The sequence below is a fragment of the Leptidea sinapis genome, chromosome 14 (assembly GCF_905404315.1).
Source record: "Leptidea sinapis chromosome 14, ilLepSina1.1, whole genome shotgun sequence".
Classification (NCBI taxonomy): domain Eukaryota; kingdom Metazoa; phylum Arthropoda; class Insecta; order Lepidoptera; family Pieridae; genus Leptidea; species Leptidea sinapis.
Window position 1 is genome coordinate 2,804,385 of NC_066278.1, and position 25,330 is coordinate 2,829,714.

At 37.9% G+C, this 25,330-nt stretch overlaps 1 protein-coding gene across 1 annotated transcript; it reads left to right on the forward strand.

Moving 5' to 3' along the window:
• Window positions 1-850: 850 nt before the first annotated feature.
• On the forward strand, window positions 851-25,286 carry LOC126967833 (uncharacterized). The gene is made up of 17 exons (XM_050812522.1): window positions 851-870; window positions 1,402-1,534; window positions 2,873-3,000; window positions 4,664-4,911; window positions 6,145-6,261; window positions 8,845-8,974; window positions 10,047-10,105; window positions 10,330-10,420; window positions 11,203-11,275; window positions 12,560-12,707; window positions 13,270-13,437; window positions 14,050-14,135; window positions 15,869-16,019; window positions 17,757-17,874; window positions 19,958-20,074; window positions 22,264-22,361; window positions 23,417-25,286. Exons 1-17 carry the CDS (start codon window positions 851-853, stop codon window positions 23,542-23,544), a joined length of 2,013 nt encoding a protein of 670 aa, XP_050668479.1. The 3' UTR covers window positions 23,545-25,286.
• Window positions 25,287-25,330: the final 44 nt, after the last annotated feature.

Genomic DNA, 25,330 nt, shown 5'->3' on the forward strand with positions numbered 1-25,330 from the left:
AAGTTAGTTAAGTCATTTTACAAATTGAATCCCAAGTTAGCTAGATTAAGAAAGGAGAATGGTTTACTTAGCAGCAAACACGATCACGTGTTTGAGAGTTTGTGCAGCAGAAGATTTATACTGCTGCAAGTAATCAACGACTTAATTACCTCCATATTGAAGACCTGTCTACGAAGAGAAGATGCTAGAAAAATGATAGAGTCCTGTATGCGGTAAGTTAATATTTTCAATAAAACCAAATATCAACACAAAACTATTCCTTTTATTAATTTTTTTTAAAGTTTTTGTTCAGTTAAAAAATTTGTTTTAGTGTTAATGTACTTAGATTATAATGGAGCTGACATGTATTATATATACATATAAGTCCCTAAATAAATAATAAAAAAAAAACCACAAAACTAATAAACTAGACAGGCGCTTCGAAAAGCAATATAACGCCGTTCGATTCAGTTACTTTAAATTTTAAGAGAATCTGTGAACGTTATGTTACTTTTTGCTTGAAAATTTTACCTAAATTTCATAATGAATATTAAGATTCTTTAAGGGAAATTATAAGTGACGAAATTAGCGAATAACCCACCCCATTAGACGTTAATTGAAATCATCTGCTCGTAATAGTGGCGATGTGATCTGAAATAAGTATGGTATGAATCCGATCACCTTTCACTGCGCCTATCACCGTGAGACCCGAAAGTCTCATGTGCATTCAGAGGACAAAAGAATGTAAAAATAAGAAAATGATTTCTATTTTCTTTTGGAATAGGAAAAAGCTAATTATAACTGGTAAGATGGGCGAAGATGATGACACATTAAATGTATGCAGGTTCCCTTCGTTATTTATCATTAAAAAATGTTCAAGGTAACTAACAAGTAATTTTACCAAAAGTTCACTATTATTGCTAAAGGCGTGTTTCACATCATCATCAGCCGTAAGACGTCCAGTGCTGGACAAAGGCCTCCCCCAAAGATCTCCACGACGAACGGTCCTGCGCTGCCCTCATCCAACGTATTCCGGCGATCTTGACCCGATCGTCGGTCCATCTTGTGGCCTACCAACACTGCGTTTTCCGGTACGTGGTCGCCATTCGAGGACTTTACTGCCCAAACGGCCATCTGTCCGTCGAACTATGTGCCCTGCCCACTGCCACTTCAGTTTCGCAATAATTTGGGCTATGTTGGTTCTCCTACGGATTCTTCGGATTCTCATTTCTTATTCGATTTCACAGAGAAACTCCGAGCATAGCCCTCTCCATTGCCCTCTGAGCGACCATGAGCTTTCTCATAAGGCCCATAGTTATTTTTGTTTATATTATTTATTATAATTATTCACAGTGTTTCACATACCAAAAATTGTTCATGTTCCCCATGTTCGTAATTAAAATGATGTCTTCGATATTTTAGCCTTGTGGGAATATACAATAACCTAACTGGATTGAGCTACAAAAAGTTCTCAGTTAAGTTCAACATTTGCAGCAACACATACCCTAATGTAATAAGTGAAACAAAACCAATCACACTTACTAAAATCGTTCAGGTGAGTTTATGTATAATATTAAAAACAAAAAAAAAACAAACAAAATATACATTACATTTAGGAAAAGGAGATATTGTGAAAAAAAAATCGCTAAAATAAAAAACAATTCAGTTCTATAATAAGTTGGGCGTTGCTTATCTAAAGACTATTTATCACTGAATAGTGGTAGTTATAGAGAGCTATTACCACCACCCAAGGGACTCACCCTGCCATGCAACCAAGCAGCCCGTTCTCCATCTGAGCAGTTGAAGGGAAAGTTCCAAAAATCAAATGCTGTTCGTTACAAACGCTGCAACTCGGTCAAAGGTTTGACCGATGATTTAAATATTTCATTAATAATTATTAATTATTATTTGTTTGCCTCAAAGGGGTGGTTTAACAGAACGGAATATTAAAGAAAACCCAAAGGACCAGCTATAAAACCGGAAATAGTAATTTTATTTTGAAATGTAGGTAATAAGATTTTGGCATTTCGCTAGACAGTCTGCGGTCCCTTATTATTTTTGATTAATATGCCAAAAATAATTCAATTCTAGTGCTAATCTATTTAGTTCTAATTGAATCAACACTTAACAAATTTCAATCATTTATTTACTTTGATTTATTCTTCATTGGCATTGTTTGCGGCGGTCGCGGCGTCGTGTGTCAGGTCGTCTGCTTCCCATGCTTCAACCCGTGAACGGGTGTTTGTTCTTGTATGTTTTTCTCACGAGCTCTACTTTTTAAGTAATTCAAGTCATAGGCGATGAGTTTAAGTCTAATTAAATAAAACTTATTTGACTTGACTTTATGTTGATGAAAATGACACAATTGTTGGCAGACTTGTAAATTTTCCAGCAACGTATGCTAGAAGCCCAAGGTAATTAAGTCATCACTTACGCTGTCACTCGCGACCATAAATGGGACGGATCGTTGACGGATTTTGATGAGATTGAAAGGCGGGTCACCTGACAGTATATTTTACCCACATTCCTCTATTTCACAAACCTTTTTTTAAACTTTAATTCGACTAATTCATAAAATCATAGTAAATTCTCGTTTGGATTTAAATATTTTTACTTATGTCCAAAGAGGATGTAAATAATTATTTAAATTTAATTTAGTATGAAACGTGCAGTGATTTGACATAAGTTTGAAATGGTATTAATTACAGTATCGCGATTGGCGACGAAGTATAATCCGGCTAAGTTTGAAAGCGAACAGTTGCTTACAATGTAGTAGATTTCGTCTATCTCCGGTTTTTAGAAGATTATAGCCCTCATCTGTCAATGTATCAATGACTGCACGTATCATACTAAACGTTTAAATCGATTACTATAGGTACATGTCGAATTACAGATACTTTCTAAAAGCCGCACTGAGGTGAATTGCCATCGTCTTATTAACTGTCTGATAAAAATGTATAAACCTGAGGTGCGTTCTGATGTTGCGTCTATCAGCAGTGTCGATAGCTTGGAAATTTTTCAGTAAGTAGAAAAAAAACTACGCGATAACACGGACAAGTAAAAAATGCAGGACTCCGCGCCGTGATATTAGCAAGTGAAGCACCGTTATGCTAGTGTGTGTGCGGTTACGGGGGATACTAGTTACACAATTTTTTCTCCCTTAAATAATTATGTATGGCCACAAATACTTATATAGTATCGTTTTTACACTTTTTCACAACGCACGACGGTATTATTAAAATGTTTTATTGAGACGCAAACTGATCTGTCACAGACGATGACAATTCTAACAATGGCCGCCTATCGGCCTGTAGTAGTGTAAGTGTGTGCATGGGGCTATGTAAGGTGACACGGAGTCCTTATTTTTTTACTAGTCCGTGCGCGATAATCTAGAAAATCTTATTGGTAGATAGATATCTAATGTACAATAACTGCAGATTTCTAAATTAATAGTATATTAGGCACCTAGTCAATCTCACAATCATTCTCAAAATCGCTGGTGGCAAAGTCCTACTTATCTCACGTGGTGATATACGATTTTTTCCACACCTGGACGAAAAGCTCGCTTTTAGTCCCTTGAACGAAGGACAAAAGGCGTCTTGCCGGGATAGAATCGGCCACTTTCTTCCCTCGTACCAGGGACAAAAATTGAGCTTTTCATCGAGGTGGGAAAAAAACATAATTTTATTATTTTAAGTGATATCCCTCACTTCTGACATTAAATGTACAAATTTAATTTGTACCAAAATTAATGTACGATGCGGGACTCGAACCTGCGCCTATCGGGTTCCGTCCGAGCGCTCCTACCAACTGATAAATTAAAAAATGATTAATCTTGGTATGTGTCGTTGTGGCTTCATCTACAGGATCTATTTTACAGTTGATAAACCGTTCAACCCCAATAAATGCATATTAGGAAATTGACTTGAGATGTCGTTTTTTCAAATATATACAGATGTACGAAGCGTTGGTTTTAAAATCTGTTTTATAATATCGTTGCTATCAAATTTATGCCCATTCTATTATGAACGTAGAATTTGTTTTAGCTACTTTCGCATTCTAAAATATAAGAAAGCACATTAGATAAATCCAGTTAAGTAGATATACCTACGTAGGTTTTAGCAGTGGGAGGCTCCTTTGCACAGGATGGCGGCTAAAATATGTGGATACCACAACGGCGCCTATTTCTACCGTGAAGTAGTAATAATGTGCAATCATTACTGTGTTTCGGTCTGAAGGGCGCCGTAGCAGTGAAATTACAGGGCGAATGAGACTTAACATCTTATGTCTCAAGGTGACGAGCGCAATTGTAGTGCCGCTCAGAATTTTTGTTTTTTTCAATAATCCTGAGCGGCACTGCATTGTAATGTGCAGGACGTATCAGTTACTATCAGCTGAACATCCTACTCGTCTCGCCCCTTATTATCATAATATAAGTATGTTTTCGGGAGTCCGTGATATTCGATTCTTGCATAGATTTTATACTTTTCCAATATATGAATATAATACCTACTATGTCATATAAATTTAGTAAATATAATATCAGTATGAAGTCAATTTAAAAACAGTGGAGTAAATAAATTGTTTTAGGTACTAAATCATTTATCTAATCGAATTGAATTATCTAATTGTGTACGTACCTGCTTACCTAAATATTAAGTTTTAATTTTTAAGTAAATTTTAGCACTTTAACAAAGCATATTACTCCACCTGGCTCTTCAGTATCAAAACAAGTAGATATAAACAAGCGCCGAGAAGCGTTCATAGAAAATAGAAAAGCTAAAATGAAACAGGCACAAAGTCTCATAGAAACGAAAAATGGGCGAAACAAGATCACGGAAGTGTGTAATCAACAAAATTCAGATTCAGAAATACCTTATGTTTCGCTCGTTACCAATGAATGCATTTTGGAGAATTTATACAACGATGATGGTAATTTCTTTAGTATTTACCTATCATATTATAATAATCGAAAACAAAATACCGCGCTGCTACTCTCTGTCCGAGATAAGAGAGATCATCCATGAGGTAGGTTTAAGTATAGGTTTAATATTTTTTTTTATGGAATAAGGGAACAACGAACGTACGGATCACCGGGTGTTAAGTGATCACCGCCGCCCACATTCTCTTGCAACACCAGAGGAATCACAAGAGAGTTATGTTAGATAGTACTTGAATTATATATTAATAACTTTTTTATTTAATTTAAGTATTGACTTAAAACTTTGGACTTATTTTATTTGATTATTTGGCGCTATGGACAATATTTGATTTTATATAACTTGATATTTTTTGTATTATTTTATCATTATTTATTTTATCTTTAATTTAAAATCTAATTTTATTATATTAATTGTATTTTTGTGACTAGCTTGTAAACGCTTTGGGTAAAACTGTAAGTTTACAGGTTTATATAATAATAAATAAATAAATAAAATAAATAAATAAATAAGAGCGTTGCCGGCCTTTAATGAAGGTGTACGCGCTTTTTTTGAAGGTACCCATGTCGTATCGTCCCGGAAACACCGCACAAGCGTTCCACAGCGTTGTAGTACGCGGAAGAAAGCTCCTTGAAAACCGCACTGTGGAGGACCGCCTCACATCCAGATGGTGGGGATGATATCCTAACTTGTGGCGTGTCGTCGAAGGTGGTGGTGGTGAGGTTTAATATATTAATGAAACTCTCATGGAACAGCCGAGAAGTCGAAAAATATAAATGGTGAGATTGTTTTTTGGTCGTTTCTGAACGAAAAATGTTAGCACTGGGCTATTTGGAGCAATAGTAATATGGCATGTAGTATTGCTCTGAGCAAAGTTATTTAAATTTCGCATTCGTTATCTCCTTACATTTGTCTGAATAGTTTTCACCAGATGTGCCACTTTGTTATAATATTTTTAACCAATAAATCCGCCCAATTGGGACACATTTTGACAGGAGATAAGTTTTGTTTACTTACATTATTTTGCTTAATACATTATGACACTGACGAACAGTAGGTAAGTACCTATTGTTCGTCAGTGTCAGTGTGCTGCCAGAAACAATATTTTTTATAGAAGGTAGGTATAATATTTATATAATGGAATTATTATATTTATATTAAACTATCATTACCAGTAACCATAAATTATACTTACCTATAATATAATAATACCATTTTGTTACAGAGAATATGAATAGTATACTTCAAAGCGAGGAGATATATATTGAAATTTTATTAGATATAGTTGCAAATATATCGCCGAAATTATTAGGATCGAAGGGAGTCAAAAAACTTAAATCGGGTAAACATCCTTATAATTTTTTGTAGTATTTTTTATATAAATAAGCAATAATAATAATAATGACACACTTTTACACAAATTATCTTGCCCCAAACAAGTCATAGCCTGTACCCATAGTACAGGCTATGCCTAGTTTGGGGCATACATAAATACTTATAAACATCCATGATTCGGAAACAAATATCCCTACTCATAATATAAAGATTGCACCTACCGAACCCGGGACCTCTAGATTAGTAGTCAGGGTCACTAAGCATTCGGCTATATGGGTAATTTTTTTTATTTATTTTTTATGGAATAGGAGGACAAACGAGCGTACGGGTCACCTGGTGTTAAGTGATCACCGCCGCCCACATTCTCTTGCAACACCAGAGGAATCACAAGAGCGTTGCCGGCCTTTAAAGAAGGTGTTCGCGCTTTTTTTGAAGGTACCCATGTCGTATCGTCCCGGAAGCACCGCACAAGGAAGCTCATTCCACAGCTTTGTAGTACGAGAGAGAAAGCTCCTTGAAAACCGCACTGTGGAGGACCGCCACACATCCAGATGGTGGGGATGATATCCTAACTTGTGGCGTGTCGTGCGAAGGTGGAATTCGGCGGCAGGAATCAGGTTAAACAGCTCTTCGGAACACTCCCCGTGATAAATGCGGTAGAAAACACACAATGAACCGACGTCTGTACCCAACGCCAAGTGATCCAGCCGTTCACAGAGCACTGAGTCCCCGACAATTCGACTACGTTGCACGCGGTCAAATGGATCGATCTGATACTGGGGTGCGCCAGACCAGAGATGACAGCAATACTCCATGTGTGGCCGGACCTGCACTTTGTAGAGCGTTAGAATATGGGCCGGCTTGAAGTATTGCCGTGCTCTATTGATGACGCCCAGCTACTTCGAAGCCAATTTGGCTTTGCCCTCCATATGGCCACGGAATTGGCAATCGCTCGAGATTTCGAGACCCAGTATTCCGATACTAGGTGAGGCTTTAAGAGAAGTGTTCTCGAAGAGCGGTGATACGACAAATGGGGTTTTTGTAGTGGTAAACGCGCAAACTTGAGTCTTCTGGAGGTTAAATTGGACAAGGTTTCTCCCGGCACTGGTCGACGACTTCCCGAGAGAGACCTGCATGGCCCGTGTATACGGCATCACCAGTGCTGTCATCTGCATTTTTTTCCGTTATTTAGACCTGCGATCAGTCCTCAAGACTATAATCAGGTGAGTTGCAAGAGGTTGAGGTTTGGCGAGGTGGAGCCACTGCCCCATCTCCCCTTAATTAAGTAGCACATCGGCTCTCTTGAGTCTTCTAATCGGATTTTGCTGCAAGAGCATACTGGATAGCGGGTTTGGGTGAGTTGTCAAACGAGCCTTATAGTTGACTGAGTATCGTTTTACTTCGTCAAATATGGTTGGGATTTCCACATACTCATGGATTTCCGATTTTCGAGCGTACCACGGCGCCGATGAAAGTACCCTTAGTATACTGTTTTGAGCTCTCTGGAGGCACATAATGTTGGATTTACTGGCTGTCGACCACAGTTGGATTCCATACGTCCAGATCGGTTTTATTATGGAGCAATATACCCTAAGTTTGTTAGATAGCGATAAGGCAGACTGTCTACCGAGAAGCCAGAGTAGGTTTTTGAATCTAAAGTTGATTTCGTTGGGCTTCGTTTTTATATGGTTTTTCCATACCATCCTACGTTCCAGATAAAACCCGAGGTATTTAACGCAGGTTGATTGCGCAGAGTGTCAGAGCCTAGATTGACCGGTGGACAAGTTTTCCGTCTTAGGGTTGTGGTGAGACTTAAGGGCGCTTGCTTTTATGCGCCACTTGGTGAGCCAAGCATAAGTGGCATCGAGCTGAATTTGTAAATGTCTGGTCGCTTCATTGGGGTCACTGTTACAACTGAGGAACGCCGCATCATCGTCAAAGGTTGCTACAGCTGCTTCTGGTGATTGGGGTAGGTCACTTGTAAATATGTTATAGAGGACTGGACCAAGTACGGAGCCTTGGCGTACTCCGGCCCTGCAGCTAAAAAGGGAAGATCTTGCGTCACGGAGCTTTACTTGAAATTTTCTGTCACTAAGATAAGACTCCATCAGTAGGTAGTAGGAGTGTGGAAGGTACATTTTAATTTTGCACAATAGTCCTTTATGCCAAACCCGATCGAAAGCTTGTTGTACGTCGAGAATAGCAGCCGAACAGTATCCCTCCGGTCCTCGACACTAACCTATGCGAAACATAGCGGCACTAGGCCGCTACTTCACGCCGGTATTCTGTGCGAGTGTGGTAATTAACCCGGACGAGTCTGGCCCGATTGTGCTAACATCATAAGACAGCAGCGTGACTCTCCCACTTCTAAAAGCCCTTAGTCGCCTCTTACGACACCCATGGGCCTGGGACTCCCCTATTCTTTTTGCGCCCCGGGGAAAGTACAGGGCATACAGGGTAATACTTCCCATTTACAAACATATAATTTCAATGCTAAATCTGGTCGCCTTTTATTGTCTTATAAATTTATTATACTGAATAGTTTTGCAAAGTATTTCAGTATTGGATATTAAAATGAATAAAAATATAGGTAGGTTACAAGCCAGCAAGAGAGCAGCTCAGAAAGTCACTGAATATTACCAGAATATTCTGTGGGGTGACGTCGGAAATTGTCTGGAGCACATTGTTCTATGGTGGTCCTGCTATCCTCTCGCAACCAGGTAAGCACATCATATTAAGCTGTTAATTTTTTTTATGAAAGTAAGGGTCGAGACGAGCAGGACATTCAACTGATGGTAATTGATACGCCCTGCCCATTACAATGCAGTGCCGCTCAGGATTCTTGAAATACCCAAAAATTCTGAGTACTACAACTGCGCTTGACACCTTGAGATATAAGATGTCAAGTCTCATTTGTCCAGTAATTGCACTAGCTACGGCGCCCTTCGTACCGAAACACAGTAATGCTTACACACTACTGCTTCACGGCAAAAATAGGCGCCGTTGTGGTGCCCATAATCTAGCCGGCATCAGAGTACGTTTAGCCTTAGATCCTATCCTCCTAAGATCTTTTGTTTTTCAATTCCTTATATAATTTCCTTTAAAATTACGTAAAATTGATTAAAAAACATACTTGCTCACACTTAACTGGAGAATTGTTTATTTAAATCATGGCAACCTCTGCTTGTGGCCATTTTTAACTGGCAACCATGTCTTATCGTTCGTAGCAAATATAAGACTTCGATCGTGTATTAAAAAAAAAAAGATGACTATATTTTATTTTGTCCCTGTCTACACTGGCAACCTTGGTGTTATTTTATGGCTGACTGAGAACTGGCAACCACATCTTTTTCAATTCTTGACATAATTTCCTTTAAAATGACGTACAATTTATTTAAAAAACATATAGGTGCAATTTTCATCAGAAAATTAATAATATTTAAATAAATTACAGGTACTTGCGGCCAATTTTTTATAGGCAACTTATCGCTAATACATTGCATACTAGTTTTATCAAAAAAACCGTAGGTACCTGCAGAATCGAGCGGTGGGATCTTGGGATTGTTTGAGTATAAATGAGAAACATAACATATTGTTCTTAGGTAGTGCGGTATCTAGTTGGTGCGCAGCAGAGACCAATCTCTAGAAATATTATCTCTTCGAGTATCGAGTTCTACAAGGAGACTGAACATTGTACAAGGCAGTAGGATACTACTAGTCATCTATCATTCATATATCATTCATTGTCCTGTATTATGTTCAAGCTAACAGTAATAAAGTTTCTTCTTACAGGTCTCCATGCACAAGTCAGAATCTTAGACAATGGTTGTTTTCTACATTTAATGTGAACAGTATGTATATTTTACAATAAAGTAGGCACTAGTATTTATTTCATGATTTCGCTAGAAATGCCATAATTTTGATGTCCAATATTTTTTTTTGGTTTTATAATAGAAATTATTATATAGGTACTTTGGATCTGCCTAAAAACTTACATGAATAAAAAAGTTATTCATCGCAAGTTACATAATTTTGAAATAAAAAGCTACAGACTTATAATTTTTGTCTTAAACAGATACGCCAGAATTAATATTAGCTGCTTTGAGAATTTTGGCTGATGCTCTTGGATGTCATGTAACTTCCACGTCATGGGACAAGCATTTTGGGTAAATACTTATTTCATAAAATTATAAATCACCTCTAATATATAGATCAAAATTATAGTATATTCATATGTCGCAGGTAAATGATAATAACAGATGTGGTCAATTCCCTAAGTGATTTGATCAAATCACGGAGTATGCTTAAAGAACAACACGATTTTATCTTTTCGCTAAACAAATCTAGTGATTTGATCAAATGCCAGGGTTGGTTCCGTGAAATGACAATGAGTGATGTGACTAGAAGAACTTAGGATTTAGAAGCGAGCTTCAGACTAGAGTCATAACCCGACCCGGACAAGTTAGGTGCAAGTAAACAAGATCCCCTTAGTGTTATTTTTTAATAATATGGGCTTCTTCTACCTTGCCTTTAGAGAAACTTTTATCTGTTTTGAGGTTAGGTTACATTAATTTGTTTTCAAGAGAATGGTGCGATACCTTTTAATGGGAGGGGGGGAGTGAGCAAGGGGACAGCGGACATCTCCCACCCTCCTGCCTTTCCCTCTCACCTCCCTCCACCTGCGACACAACACTAAATTCTTACCATATTATGTCTAAGTCTTACCAAATAAATCTTTTAAATACCAAAGAAAAGAATTTTTGTCATTTTATGGAACCAACTCTGGCATTTGGTCAAATCACTAGATTTGTTTCGAGAGATAATAAAACCGTGTTGTTATTTTAACATCCTCCGAAATATGACCAAATCACTGTTTTTATCATATCCCTGCTACATATATACTTTAAAGGCTACTGCAAAAAATAATTTGTTTTTTTTTTTATTTTAGGGCAACACTAACGACGAACCTAAATGCGACTTCTCTAAAAGATTATTCTGATTTATCAATCACCATACATGTTGTGAGTATTTGTGTGTTTTTATCTGTAAAAATCGTTTTTTTATATATGAGAAGAAGTGACGAGACTATCAAGAGGTAAGTACACACATATACACCAGCCCGTAACAATGAAGTGCAGCTCAGGATTCTTGGTTGAAACCAGAATTCAGAGCGATATTGTAATTCCGCTCGTCACTCTAAGCCTCCTCCTTAAGTCTCATTAAGCCTCCCACTAGTTACGTGAGCCATACTGAATGCTTAGATATTACGTCTCGATAGTCTCTTGGTGTTGGACAACAGATAAAAACAGGCTAGGAATATTAGTTTTACGTCTTGCACTCGCGATTTGTATGACACTGTGTTAGTGTGCGTGAATTGCTCAAAATAGAGGTTAGTTCTAAAGTCTATTTTTTTTCTACGTTTTCACACCTGTCATAGTCTTTCTAGACGTATAAATTATCTAAGACTAAATGTTTCTGGACCGGTCAGACAGTCAGTTAATTAAAAAACAATTGCGGCATTTGAAAATTTAAAACTATGAGAGTTGGTAACGTTTTAGTTATGTAGCGATAAAACAATGAATTTCTCTTTTAAAAATATCCGCCCCATGATTTTTTATTATTTTCGCTGTGGAAGCTCCATCTCGTAGACCATAGCTCTGAGTATTTGGTAGTCTCAACCGAGCTGGTTGCGATATTCGTGAAGGTTACCCGGCGACTGCTTTTATGTCAAAATGTGCCAAAATGTGTTCCAAGAGGCCATTCATGACTCCCCTCAGGAAGACTGTTATAACTACTTTAATAATAATAATATATTTATTTGCAAAAAACAAAGTATACAATGGTGTTTAAATTTAAATAAATAATAAGAGCTTACATGTTTTGCCAGCACTATTCCTAGCATGGAAATATTTAAACACAATGAATATCAGAATTTCATTTCCATAAATTCCTTAACACTATAAAAATTATAACCATTTAGCCAACTATACAGCTTATTCTTAAATAATCTAGAATTTAAATTTTTTATGCTACTCGGTAACTTATTATAAACACGAACACAATTACATACTCAACTTTTATTATATTTAGTAATTTTTGGAACATCATGAAGAACGAGTCTTTGTGGATTTAAACAATGGTCTCAAAAAATGCAAAAGTGTATAAAAACTGAATCATTCTACTTTAAAAAACTAAATATATCAGAAACATACATAATTATTGACAAAACAGAAACTACAGTATGACCTGAGTATCACGACAGTGAAATAGGATGTAAAATATTATATAAGTTGGTGTTGTTACAGGCAAGTCAAACAGGTGCAAGCTTCGCATTAATGTTACAAGAGCTGGTAACACTGAACAACCACTGCGAGGTAACCTGGGAGTACATTTTGGGTGCGCCGCTTGAAGACCTTCCTATAGTAGAACAAATTCCAATTTTACATAGACTAGGTAAGTACCTCTGGTACCTTGGTAATAGAATATACAGAATTCTAGTATCCTATACTAGGCAGTTTAATTAAAGTTTCCGATTAATATTTAAATAGCTTACTTATTCAAAAGAAATTGATCAACAGTGTTTATTTATTGTAATGTAATAATGAAACGTGGTCGCTAACTATGCTTATGGCCGCTCAGAGGGCAATGGAGAGGGCTATGGTCAGAGTTTCTCTGCGAGATCGAATCAGAAATGAGGAGATCCGTAGGAGAACCAAAGTTACCGACATAGTCCTAGTGATTGCGAAACTGAAGTGGCAGTGGGCAGGGCACATAGTTTGACGACGATCTGGTCAAGATCGCCGGAATACGTTGGATGAGAGCAGCGCAGGACCGATCGTCGTGAAAATCTTTGGGGGAGGCCTTTGTCCAGCAGTGGACGTCTTCCGGCTGATGAAGAAGAACAGTGAAAATTAATTTCCTACTAAGCCATAAGCTTTTCATGAGAATGTTTTTTTTGGTAAAAGTGCCATATTTCAGAATATATTAAAATAAAATGACCAGGTTTCACTGTCAGATCATTCCGTTCACACGTATCGTCTCTGGTGTCTGAGCGAGACCCGTCGGCTCGTCAGCTCCTGGTCAATGGACGACTTCTTCCGCGTGGCTCACAACGACATGGTCGTCTGCTTGGAACAGTTGGACAATCTACGATTTGCTGACCACACGCCCACTATTGAATCAGGTTTGATTATGACAGATTATTTTATTTATTATTTGATATTCGTACTCATCCCCCACTAAAACTCAAAGTAAACTAATAAACCCAAAAAGGTTTTATTTTTTGATCGCCATCAATAGAACTTAGCGCTATGTTTTGATGAAGGTGCATATCTATTCCTTTTTATAATTATGTTATTGAAGGCCACCTGAATCTGTACTTTTTTAACTTCAGCGGAAATAAGTATAAGAACTGTGTCTAACTTATAGACATAGGTAATGTACCTACTTGGTTTTTATTACTACTTGTGTAAGTAGGTATTATGATAACCGTGTATGTTCAAAAGACATCTACAAGTAACCTTACATCACAATGAAGCTAGAACGAGATGTAAATATTTACGAATCTGCGCTAAACCTTTATTTTAAGTCTTTCACATCAGTGCGTTTCGTCATGTCTAAGATACTATTGATAATTGATAGTAGAAATACTTGAATTATCACTCCGCGCCAATTTTAGCAAGGTAGTTAAAACCTACGTTCGTAAATATTTATAAGAGACATGCTGCATTCATCTCATCTATTGCACGTTAAATTATTGTATGATTATGAAATAAAGCACTGTTCATGTTTTCAGGAAATATAGGGGTCCATGAAAATGTTTGTGCTAAGATGCGCGAAAAATTAGTATCGGAAGTGAAAGTTAACGTACAAAAGTTGAAGGTAATATTATAATATTTGAACATGTCATGCCGGCTACGGGGCTACTACGGCAGCTCTACCGTGAAGCATTTAATATATTATGTTCCGGGTTGAAGTGAGCCGTATCATGTATATTCTTGCTGCCGTAGCCTGTGTAGCTTTCCACAAAGCCTCTTGCAGAGTCCTACGTTATATTTATAGCATTAAAATAAAAAATCTAAAATATCAATTTCATTACTACAACTTCTCGGAAAGTGGTCTCATAAAGATGTTACAACCGGGCCGAAACTTAGTTATTCTCACAGTAGAAAGTTTGTAAGTATGAAAATCCTTTTCTAACGTGGTTTACCAGACAGAAAAATTTATGAAAATCTATTTCCAACTAATTCTTTACTTATTTTTTGCCTGGGATTGATTGTTTTGTCGCAAAACCACGCTCAGTTAAATTATAAATAATAATTTTCCTCTTAGATATTGTATCAGTCGGGGTAAATTGTAATTACAATATTCGGTTGTAATCAGGCCCTCGGGTTCACCTCGTGCCTAACAAACGACAACCACGCTAATTTTTTACTCGCAGTGAACATTAGTGGTAAACCGAGCGTTCTCTGATTGTCTGTTATTAGTTGTTAAATATGGGCTGCGTCTATATATCCAAAGAAACTCACGAAGCGGGTGTGTACAGCTTAATATTCGTGGATGACTATGGGTTTTTGATTGTACTTTTTCGTATATTATTTCGTTGACATCAACTATCAACGGAAGATCAAGGAGCTCACTTGATGGTTGTCACGATAGAGTTTATTTAAGGTCGCGGAATGGGGTAAAAGGAACCTTCTCCAATCTAATCCTCAGAAGACTCAAGTTTGCGCGTTTACCACAAAGAAAATCCATTTGTCGTATTATCGCTCTTCGACAAAACCGCCCTAAAAGCCTGCCTAGTATCGGAATACTGGGTCTCGAAATCTCAAGCGATTGCCAATTCCGTGAACATGTGGATGGCAAACCCAAATTGACTTCAAAGAAGCTGGGCCTCATAAATAGAGCACGGCAATACTTCAAGCCGGGTCTACAAAGCACAGGTCCGACCACTTATGGAGTATTACTGTGGTCTCTGGTCTGGTGCATCCCAGTATCAGCTCGAACCATTTGACCACGTGCAGTAGAGTTGCTCGAATTGTCAGGGATCCAGTACTATGTGAACGGCTCGATCAACTGACGTTTCATAGAGACGTCGCTACATTGTGTGTCTTCTACCGCATCTATCACGGGGAGTGTTCTGAAGAGCTGTTTCACCTGTATTCTGCCGCCGAATTCCACCTTCGCACGACACGCCACAAATTAGGATATCATCCCCACCATCTGGATGTGTGGCGGTCCTCCACAGTGCGGTTTTCAAGGAGCTTTCTTCCTCGTACTACAAAGCTGTGGAATGAGCTTCCTTGTGCGGTGTTTACGGTACAATTCGACATGGGTACCTTTAAAAATAACGCATACATGTATATGAATCCTATTAATTTAGATAAAAACTCCGAATAAATCAGGTCTGATTTTATATATAATATTATGATATATTACTACTGACCCACTTGGCCTGTACTATGTATGGGTGCCGGATAATGATATATTTTACATCATACATAATTAAACGCACATACATACACATACCTCTGTTTGCACATACCGGGGTTCAACTTGCAATACCGGGAAATATAGGTCAGATCTGCGTATACATTTGTTTTAACAAATTACAGGAGGCGACAGACGACATAACATCAGTTCTGTCGTCGGTGTGCGGGACCACGAGTCTGGCACATTTGACGATGATATTCCCCACGCACGCCGCCTGGAGATCAGTTAGCGAGCCGCTCACAGAACACTCACTCTACGTTCATACGTTCTTAGGTAAAAAATAAATAAAATAGATAAACCTAATGTTCTGAATAAAATGGCGAACGAGGGACGAAATTTCCACTAGAAATTCGATACAGTATTTTTCCGATACTGACTTTAAAAAATCACGCAAGAATAAACATAAGAAGAATTTTTTTCAAACGATCGTTCTCGAATGTTTTCATTTTGATATTTACCCAATTTTTTTCAAAAAAACCTCGCATTATCAGTAGTTCTCAAGTTGCCATTTTTATTATTTTTGTCTTTGTGAGTGCATGTATTTATTTTATTTTATGACAGTAAGGGCCTATTCGTCTAGGCCTTGCTCGTGCAGGACGAGCTGCTGATGGTTATTTATACGCCCTGCCCACTAAAATGCAGAGCCGCTCAGGATTCTTAAAAAACCCAAGTTCTGAGCGGCACTAGAATTGCGCTCGTCACCTTGAGACGTCAGTTAAGTCTCATTTGCCTAGTAATTTCACTTGCCACGCCGCCCTTCAGACTGAAACACAATAAAGCTTACACATTACTGCTTCACGGCAGAAATAGGCGCCGTTGTGGTACCCATAATCTAGCCGGCATTCTGTGCAAAGCAGCCTCCCACTGGTTTCTGTTTTTGAAGAGTAACTTCTACAAACAATATTAAAAAGGCATAAAATGCATTTATTTTCTCAAAATTGATTCCTTTAGAATTCTTTTTGGTGTCATTTCTAAAATACTAGATACTACTACCGCTTCGGAAACAAATGGCGCTCTGAGAGAGAAGAAGCGGCGCCAGAAATTCTCCCAGCATTCTTTTTTTTGCGCTCTTTTCAATAAAAATATACAATATTGTACAGTCATTTCTATCGCTACAAAATAATCACAATCGAGTCCCGAGTGTCCGATCATTTAGATATTCAGCTGTGGAGTAATAGGATTTACGACAGAGCCATTTTTTTATAAAACAATTAAATTTATTTCTAGATAATGCCTGAACAGTGGCTGGGACTTTATTATATAAGATTATTATTATATTATTACTTTATTATTAATCATATAGGCAAACATATTCTTCGCAATTAGTTTCCAAAGTTTGATTATAATGGGCTAAGTTTCGGAGGAGGAAATAGTTGAGAACGAAACCTTACATATAGAGTATATTTGAGTTTTTTACTCATGATTTTAAGTTGCAGTTGCAGTCCTTAAGGCAATGATGTCGCGACAGAAATATTGATTTTGAATTCTCCAAAAAAGACCTCAGCTAATGTTGGGTACCGCTTAAAGCCATGAGCAGTCTCAGATGAGAAGAAGTGCATAGAAAATACACCGTGACTTTTCTTTATTTAACTCGTAGTTATTCTTTTTAATAATTAGTCAAATTTACTTCATGAAAAAAGTAATAACTACAGACGAGCGTCGTTTGAGATTCTTGGGGTTCGTAAGATAAAAGTTACAGTCAAAGGTATTATAAACCTATGTTTGTGTCTCAGATAATTAATACATTTGAAGAGTTTGTTGCTTTTGGTGTGCGTGAGAAGCTACATCTTATACTCGCGATTTGTATGATACTCTGTTTTAGTGTGGGTAAATTAATCAAAATAGAGGTTAATAGTTAACCTCTATTTTTTTTTGACGTTTACACAGCAGTCACAGTCTATCTACACATATAAATGATCTGAGGGTTATGTTTTATAAACATATAGTAGTGATATTAAGATAATAATTAAAGATATAATAAGTAATAAACATTTTATACGTTTTTTTTAGATAAAATGCTTCTTCCCGTTATCAAAGCAACTGAAGATATAACTACATTGAACATGGTCCTGAGAATAATGTGTGAATCCTGGTTGCATCATATATATGTAGCTAAAGTTAAATTTACGTAAGTTTAAACCCTTTTCTATCTTTCTTTATTCTTACATATTTATACAGATACTTATGTAATTTTGTTTGAAGTATGATGGAAATACACCTATTACGATTTAGCCCAGTAAATATTGGATGGTATTTTCCAATATTTAATTTTAGGATTACAGATATTAATTACACTATAAATGATTCTATTTCTTTTGGCAGGCTTTTCTCTTTCTCTTTGAACAGGCCCTAAACGAGACAAATAATATTTAGTCTATTACTAACATTACACATTACCAACAATATACAGTATAGTCTAGCCTACACCAGCATACAGCTGTAGTTTTAGGTATGAGTACAAATATCATCATCATCGTCAGCCGGAAGACGTCCACTGCTGGAAAAAGGCCTCCCCCAAAGATTTCTTCACAACGATTGGTCCTGCGCTGCCTTCATCCAACGTATTCGGGTGATCTTGACCAGATCGTCTTGTGGGGCGCCTACCAACACTGCGTCTTCCGGTGGTCGTGGTCCGTGGTCGCCATTCGAGGAGTTTACTGCCCCAACGACCATCTGTTCTTCGAACTATGTGCCCTGCCCACTGCCACTTCAGTAAAAGTCAACCTCGGACAAACAATACAGTTAGGCAGGTCCAATTTCACCAAAGAGGTCACTCGTCGAATACAACTCGGATTTCGGCGTTCGGGACGCTCCATAAAACCTTCTCGTACAGCATACCCGCTACACTAAACTTACGAGCTTACAGCAAAAGCACACTTCAATCACAAATATTTTCCCTTCTATACAACTTACTCTAAATATTATTAGTTTGAATTAAAAAAAAAGTGTTGTTTTAGGTATTTAAAAATAACGACTGTTTATAAATGTCTTTATTTACCATAAGCCTAAAATCGAATACAATGAATGGATACTGTACATAAACACTCAAGAATAATTATTTTACTTAGATTAACTATATATATATATATATATATATATAACTAGATATAAAACAATATAAACTTAATAAACAAGACAATGAATTAGGTCGGTAGTAAAATACAAAAATATCTCGCTGACTGTATGGTCGTACAAGTTTTAAAAATATAAATAATATAAAGAAAACAAAAAAAAAGATTCTGAAACAGTTAGCTTACTGCTAACATTAAAAAAGCCAGTCCTAGTAACCATTACATCATCCAAACTAGTGTTGTAATGAAAACGGATGATATAATGTTGTAAGTAGGTACTGAATTTCACTACAACACTCGTTTGGATGATGAAATGGTTACTAGGATATTGGGCGTTTTAATGTTGTTAGTTAGTAAGTTTCAAACTGTTTTAGAATCTATAATAGAGGATTTAAAGCATGGGTGTAGATAAAATAAATAAAATGTTTGCGGCTAAAGGAATAAGCCGTTTAAAGCACCTTTGTTCGTTAGTACTCTAGCACTTACATTAGGTGGAGCGGAAGAAGAGGAGGCCTCCTAGTCATAATCAACGTGGCACAGCACTGATAGGAAAGAACCAGCTCCTGCGTCCCGTAATCCCAGCGACGTATATCTACGTCTCTCGCTTTCACCACACCACCAACGCCTCCGACATTGTTCAGTACTTGGTGGAGAAGACAAGGTTCCAGTTGAGGGTCGAAAAGTTGGTCACGCAGTAGTAGACTTCAACTTTTTTGTTGTTCGCGTCCCGACAGAACTCATATCGACCTTTCTGGACGTGAAGCTGAAGCCGAAGGGGTCGTGTTCCGCAAGTATCGCGGACGTCGCCGACCGCCGGAAGTTACCGAACCCGCGCCTCACTTCGCCGAGAAAATGTGACGTAGATTTAAGTTATATAAGTAATATGTATGTTAGACTATAAGGTATTTATTTTATGGGACTTGTAGCCTGAAATAAAATGATTTATAAATATTATTATTACGATGATGATATGAATTAAAAATCGGGGTTTAAAAACCAAAGAGAAAAGAGTCGAGAACGTTTGTATGTCTGTTGGAGTGTGTGTTAGATTCTTGACGTTAGGTGATCACCGTAGTTCATTTTACGTTTCCAATCAAAATTAAATTTTCTTTGTATTTATGTTTCCCTTTATCATTTAAGTAAAGAAGGTGCGGTACAACTCCTGGCAGATTTCAATGAAGTTCGGAACTGGCTCAGAGAATGTGGATTCGTGTCCGATAGCAACAAGAAACAAATGTTGAACAATGAAGTTTTGAGGTAAATTATCATAAAATTACGAACTTATACACAATATGCTTTATTACAAGCTTAGGTCTATAGCAGTACATGAACAATATAGCCAGAGTTATTAGATTGCTAACAGTAGAACTTGAAATACTTGTAATGTAACTTAAGCATAAAAACTAGTCGCTTACCCCGACTTCAATCAGAATGAAAACATATTATGAAGTACGAGATGTATTGTCTTTTAAGTGGTGTTTCTTCAGGAGTGTTTCGAATAATAATTTATAAATGAAAATGGACTGGTTGGCAGCAGCTACTGGCCTGACTTTGAACAACTGGTAGCAAGTTTTATCCTTGGTCACGGCGAGTAACTAATTGACCGTTTATTTTGATGACAATAAGGGACGTGACGAGCAGGACGTTCAGCTGATGGTAATTGATGCATTACAATGCAATGCCGTTCAGGATTCTTGAAATACCCAAAAATTCGCTACAACTGCGCTCGTCACCTTGAGATATAAGATGTTAAGTCTCATTCGCCCAGTAATTTCACTAGTTACGGCGCCCTTCAGACCAAAACAGAGTAATGCTTACACATTACTGCTTCACGGCAGAAATAGGCGCCGTTGTGGTACCCATAATCTAGCCGGCATCCTGTGCAAATCCTGTGCAAAGGAGCCTCCTACTGGCCTGATCTATTGGTCAAAGTGACTCTATGGTTAGACTCTTACACAAAAACAACGTCTATCACTACGAAACTCACACGTAATAATTACAAATGATAAAGAAGATACAATATGCTGTGTCATAAAAGTGTAATGGAGCGACGCAACTAACTGACCAGTGTACAGGTATGGCTGTGGCAACTGTCGATACGAAGTATCGATAAGTTCGACAACTCGGTTAGGGAATTAGTACTTAGGTGGATATTAAAAACAACTTGAGTAACGCTAATAGTGTTTTACAATTACCAAAAGTTATAGGTCCGCATAGACTTGTATTTAAACATACAACTCCTGCGTACTGCGACTACCCTCCGATCCGACGGTGGTCCGTGTTGGTCTATGAAAAATTGTATTTAAAGGCATTTAGTGAGTATTTTTAGATGTAGACGAACATTATCTTTTGTTATTTTGAGTTCTCGTGACAGCCACCGTCGTGCTCGCATAATGCCACTGCTTGTGGCGGCGACGTGGAGCGGGTCGCTCCCTTCCCCTTATATATGGTCGAGAAAGGCGATGGCTGGTCCATGCGTCAAGCTCGTGAATGGGCGCTACTTGTGGTGGCTGGATGATCCTCTCACCGGGAAATCTGCTTCATGTTATTTTTTATTTCCTTTTCTTTATTTTTTTAAATAAAAGTTGATATATATTATTTTTATATGTAATAGCTAATAAAATACCCACATAATGCCTTTATTTTATTTAAGGTATGTGTGGTTTGATGCAGCTTCTGTATTATGCTATATGTATGTACTCAATAACTATGACTATGTTTTTACTTATTAATTTATATTTTTTTGACTTACTCGTGTAAGGCATTTAGTAATTGACGTTTGATTTTTGTTGCATCACTTTGCATATATTGTAACGAAATGATTTGTAAATTAACTGAAAATAAGTACTCACTTGTAATACCATTCTGTTTTGAAAAGAGAGAGTTTCCTTAGAGTTTCTTGCTCATTCTTCTCTAAGGAAATCTGCCTTCCGAACGAGTTGTATGAAAAAATTACATGTTTCAAGTGTAATGCAATTTACCTACGAAATAAAATATTTTTTATTTGATTTGAATATGACATATGTATAATATAATATAATATTGACACACTTTTTACACAAATTATCTTGCCCCAAACTAGGCAAAGCCTGTACTATGGGTACAAGACAACGATATATTTAATACAATATACTTACTTAAACATACATAAATACATATAAAATCCATGACTCGGAAACAAACATCTATATATTCATCATATAAATGATTGCACCTACCGGGATTCGAACCCGGGACCTCTATAGCTTTTAGTCACTAACTATTCGGCTATATGGGTCGTCGATGTACAATGTAAATTGTAAATGTCTACTAAGAACCGTATTATGCGACTAAAAATAATGATTCACGATTGTAACTGCCCCACAACAAAAACCACGTATATATATATATATATATATATATAATATATATTAAAAAAATTACCTCTGTATATTATCTCCTACCAGGCGATGCGAAGGGGTGGGAAGACTGCTGCTGCATGCGCCCGGGGATCTTATATCGATGCAGGACTCTACTATGCATTCAGATAAAATACGAAGAGATGGTAATTAATATTTTTTTTTATGAAAATAACGGACGAAACGAGCAGGACGTTCAGCTGATGGTAATTGATGCGCCCTACCCTTTACAATGCAGTGCCGCTCAGGATTCTTGAAAGCCCCAAAAGTTCTCAGCGGCACTACAATTGCGCTCGTCACCTTGAGACATCAGATGTTAAGTCTCATATGCCCAGTAATTACACTAGCTACGGCGCCCTTCAGACCGAAACACAGTAATGTTGACACATTACTGCTTCACGGCAGAAATCGGCTCCGTTGTGGTACCCATAATCTAGCGGGCTTCCTGTGCAAAGGAGCCTCCCACTGGTAATAGTCATAATTAATTTTAACACCAATGTATTACAATCAAAAATATTTGATTAATATGAGTTTTATGTTACAATATTATGTTTGTGACGAATGCGACGCAATTTTCTCGTTCGAGTGTGAATACCAATAAGTGCCTAGCTATCGAGCAGCTATATACCTACATTCACCAAGCAGTTTTTCAGTCTGGTTTGAAGTATTATTCTAAAAAGTTGACTAACTTTCTGGGCTGGTACGTTTAGTAGGTTATGTTTATAAAACCCTATTCTTTTTCATGTACCTCGTAGATAATATGTTTATCATTATTGCTATTATAATATATTCATAGCAGTTATCTGTTAGAAATCTGTACGTAAAGTAAAATGTTTTAATTCAGATATTTCAACGAAGCTTCTAGTTACTGTATATCCCAATGGAAATATAAATTCCAGTCTCTTAACGTATTTATAATGCACTATTTAACTTTTTATAAATAACATTTTTTGTGCGACGGTATCAAGGTTGCATCAAAACTATCGGAAATGACAATAACGTCCACAATTTTCCAGGCTGGAGTGCACATTGCCCAACTATGGAAATTGTTTAAAACTGGGACTGCCTTTGCAATCTATTGTCAATATGGCATGCATATTGATACTTATATGCAGTTACATTCCTATATTAAAAGGTGCAGTACAAAATGTTCACTGTACTATGTATTACTTTAATAATCCATTAACTTTTTCTTTTACAGAAATAGACTGCCAGGAACAATTAATGCCTGCGGAGATGTACGTACCGAATCAAAAACAATGGCTGACTCTACGTGCAAACAAAATAACTGGCCCCGTAGCGTTTTCTCTATGCTGTTTAGTTTTATAAACAAAATTAATAAGCATGCAAATCTACCCCCGCAACAAAACAAGTCGGCTTTAGGTTAATGGCAGGGTTCATATTCAATTTTTTTTTATAATAAGTGAGGTTATGAGGCAATTTTAAGGGTAGGGACCTGTCTACTCTCTGGCTCCGTGTAGATCTTGAGGACTACATCCGCATCTATACGTGTGTCTACACGTTGGGTCTCGTACCACAGACTACGCAGGGCGTTCTGTGAATAATTTTGCATTGGCGTATGGTCTGTCCCAAGTGGTTGAGTCGGCAACGCGGCTCCCCGATCTGTCGACGCCCCTCTCAGAACGTCTGACCATTGCCTAGTTAGGAGTGCTGTGGCTATACAGATTGGGTTAGTATGCGTTCCTTTTTTGCATCCTACTCTTGGGGCAAGATTTGTTTGTCTTTGGATGATCCCAGTGCCTGCGCCGTTGCAATAGACGATGTGATACTACAGGGCTTGGATATTTTTTACCAAGCTCTCAAGTGGCAGATCACAGCCCTTTTTGCCAGGGTTTGAGAAGCTGGACTTTAAGGACTCATGGAGAGCATAAATAACCGCCAGCCTTCTAGGAATACCAAGATATGCCTAGAAGGTCACCAGTTGATCAATGACGTACAGTACGGCTTTCGCCATGGTCAGTTGGCAGGCAGATGGGCAGCGGTTATCGAAAGCAAGGGCTAGCAGGTTAGCCTGGATATAGCGCAGGTCTTTGATCTTGAATGGCGCATTGCGCTTCTCTCAAAATTTCCATCATTTGGGCTTCTCTACAGTTTCTCCAAATGGACCTCCTACAAGTGGAAGTGCCCATTGTGGAGCTTCCACACTGGTCGTTGTCGACGATTATTGCTCGAACCCGAAGCCCGTGAACACTGGAGTGCCCCAATGTTGTGTGTTATCTCCTACACTGTTTCTTCTGCATATCAATCACATGTTGAACATCTCTAAGATACATCGCTATGCAAACGACAGCACTGGTGATGCCAGAAATCGTCGGCCAATGCTCCCGGTTCACGAAACTTGTGTCTTCTATCGAGTCCTCTCTTGGGAAGGTCGCGGAATAGGGAAAATTGAAGCTTTTCAAATTAAATCCCAGAAGACTCAAGTTTCCGCGTTTACCAATAATAAAAAACCATTTGTCGTATCACCACTCTTCGAAAACACTTCCCTTAAATACTGGGTCTCGAAATCTCGAGCGATTGCGAATTCCGCGGTCATCTGGAGGGCAAAGCCAAATTGGCTTCAAAGATGAGCGTTATAAATAGAGCACGGCAGTAGTTCAAGCCGGCCCACATTCTAGCGCTCTACAAAGCGCAGGTCCGGCCAAATTATTGGAGTATTGCTGTCATCTCTGGTCTGGCGCACCCCAGTATCAGCTCGATCTATTTGACCGCGTGCACCGCAGATCAGCTCCAAATTTGTTGGGGACCCAGTGCTCTGTGACCGGCTGGATCACTAGGCATTGCTTAGAGACATCGCTTCACTTTGTCTTCTACCGCATTTATCAGGAGGAGTTGCGGAGGAGTGCGGTTTTCAAGGAGCTTTCTTCCACGTACTACAAAGTCGTGGAATGAGCTTTCTTGTGTGGTGTGGTGTTTCCGGGAAGACACGACATATCCTTAAAGGCCGGCAACGCTCCTGTGATTCCTTTGGTGTTGCAAGAGAATGTGAGTGGCGGTGATCATTTAACACCAGGTACGCTCGTTTGTCTTCCTTTTCCGTAGAAAGAAAGATCAGATTATTTTCAACTAGTGTTATAGTATATTCTGAGTTGGT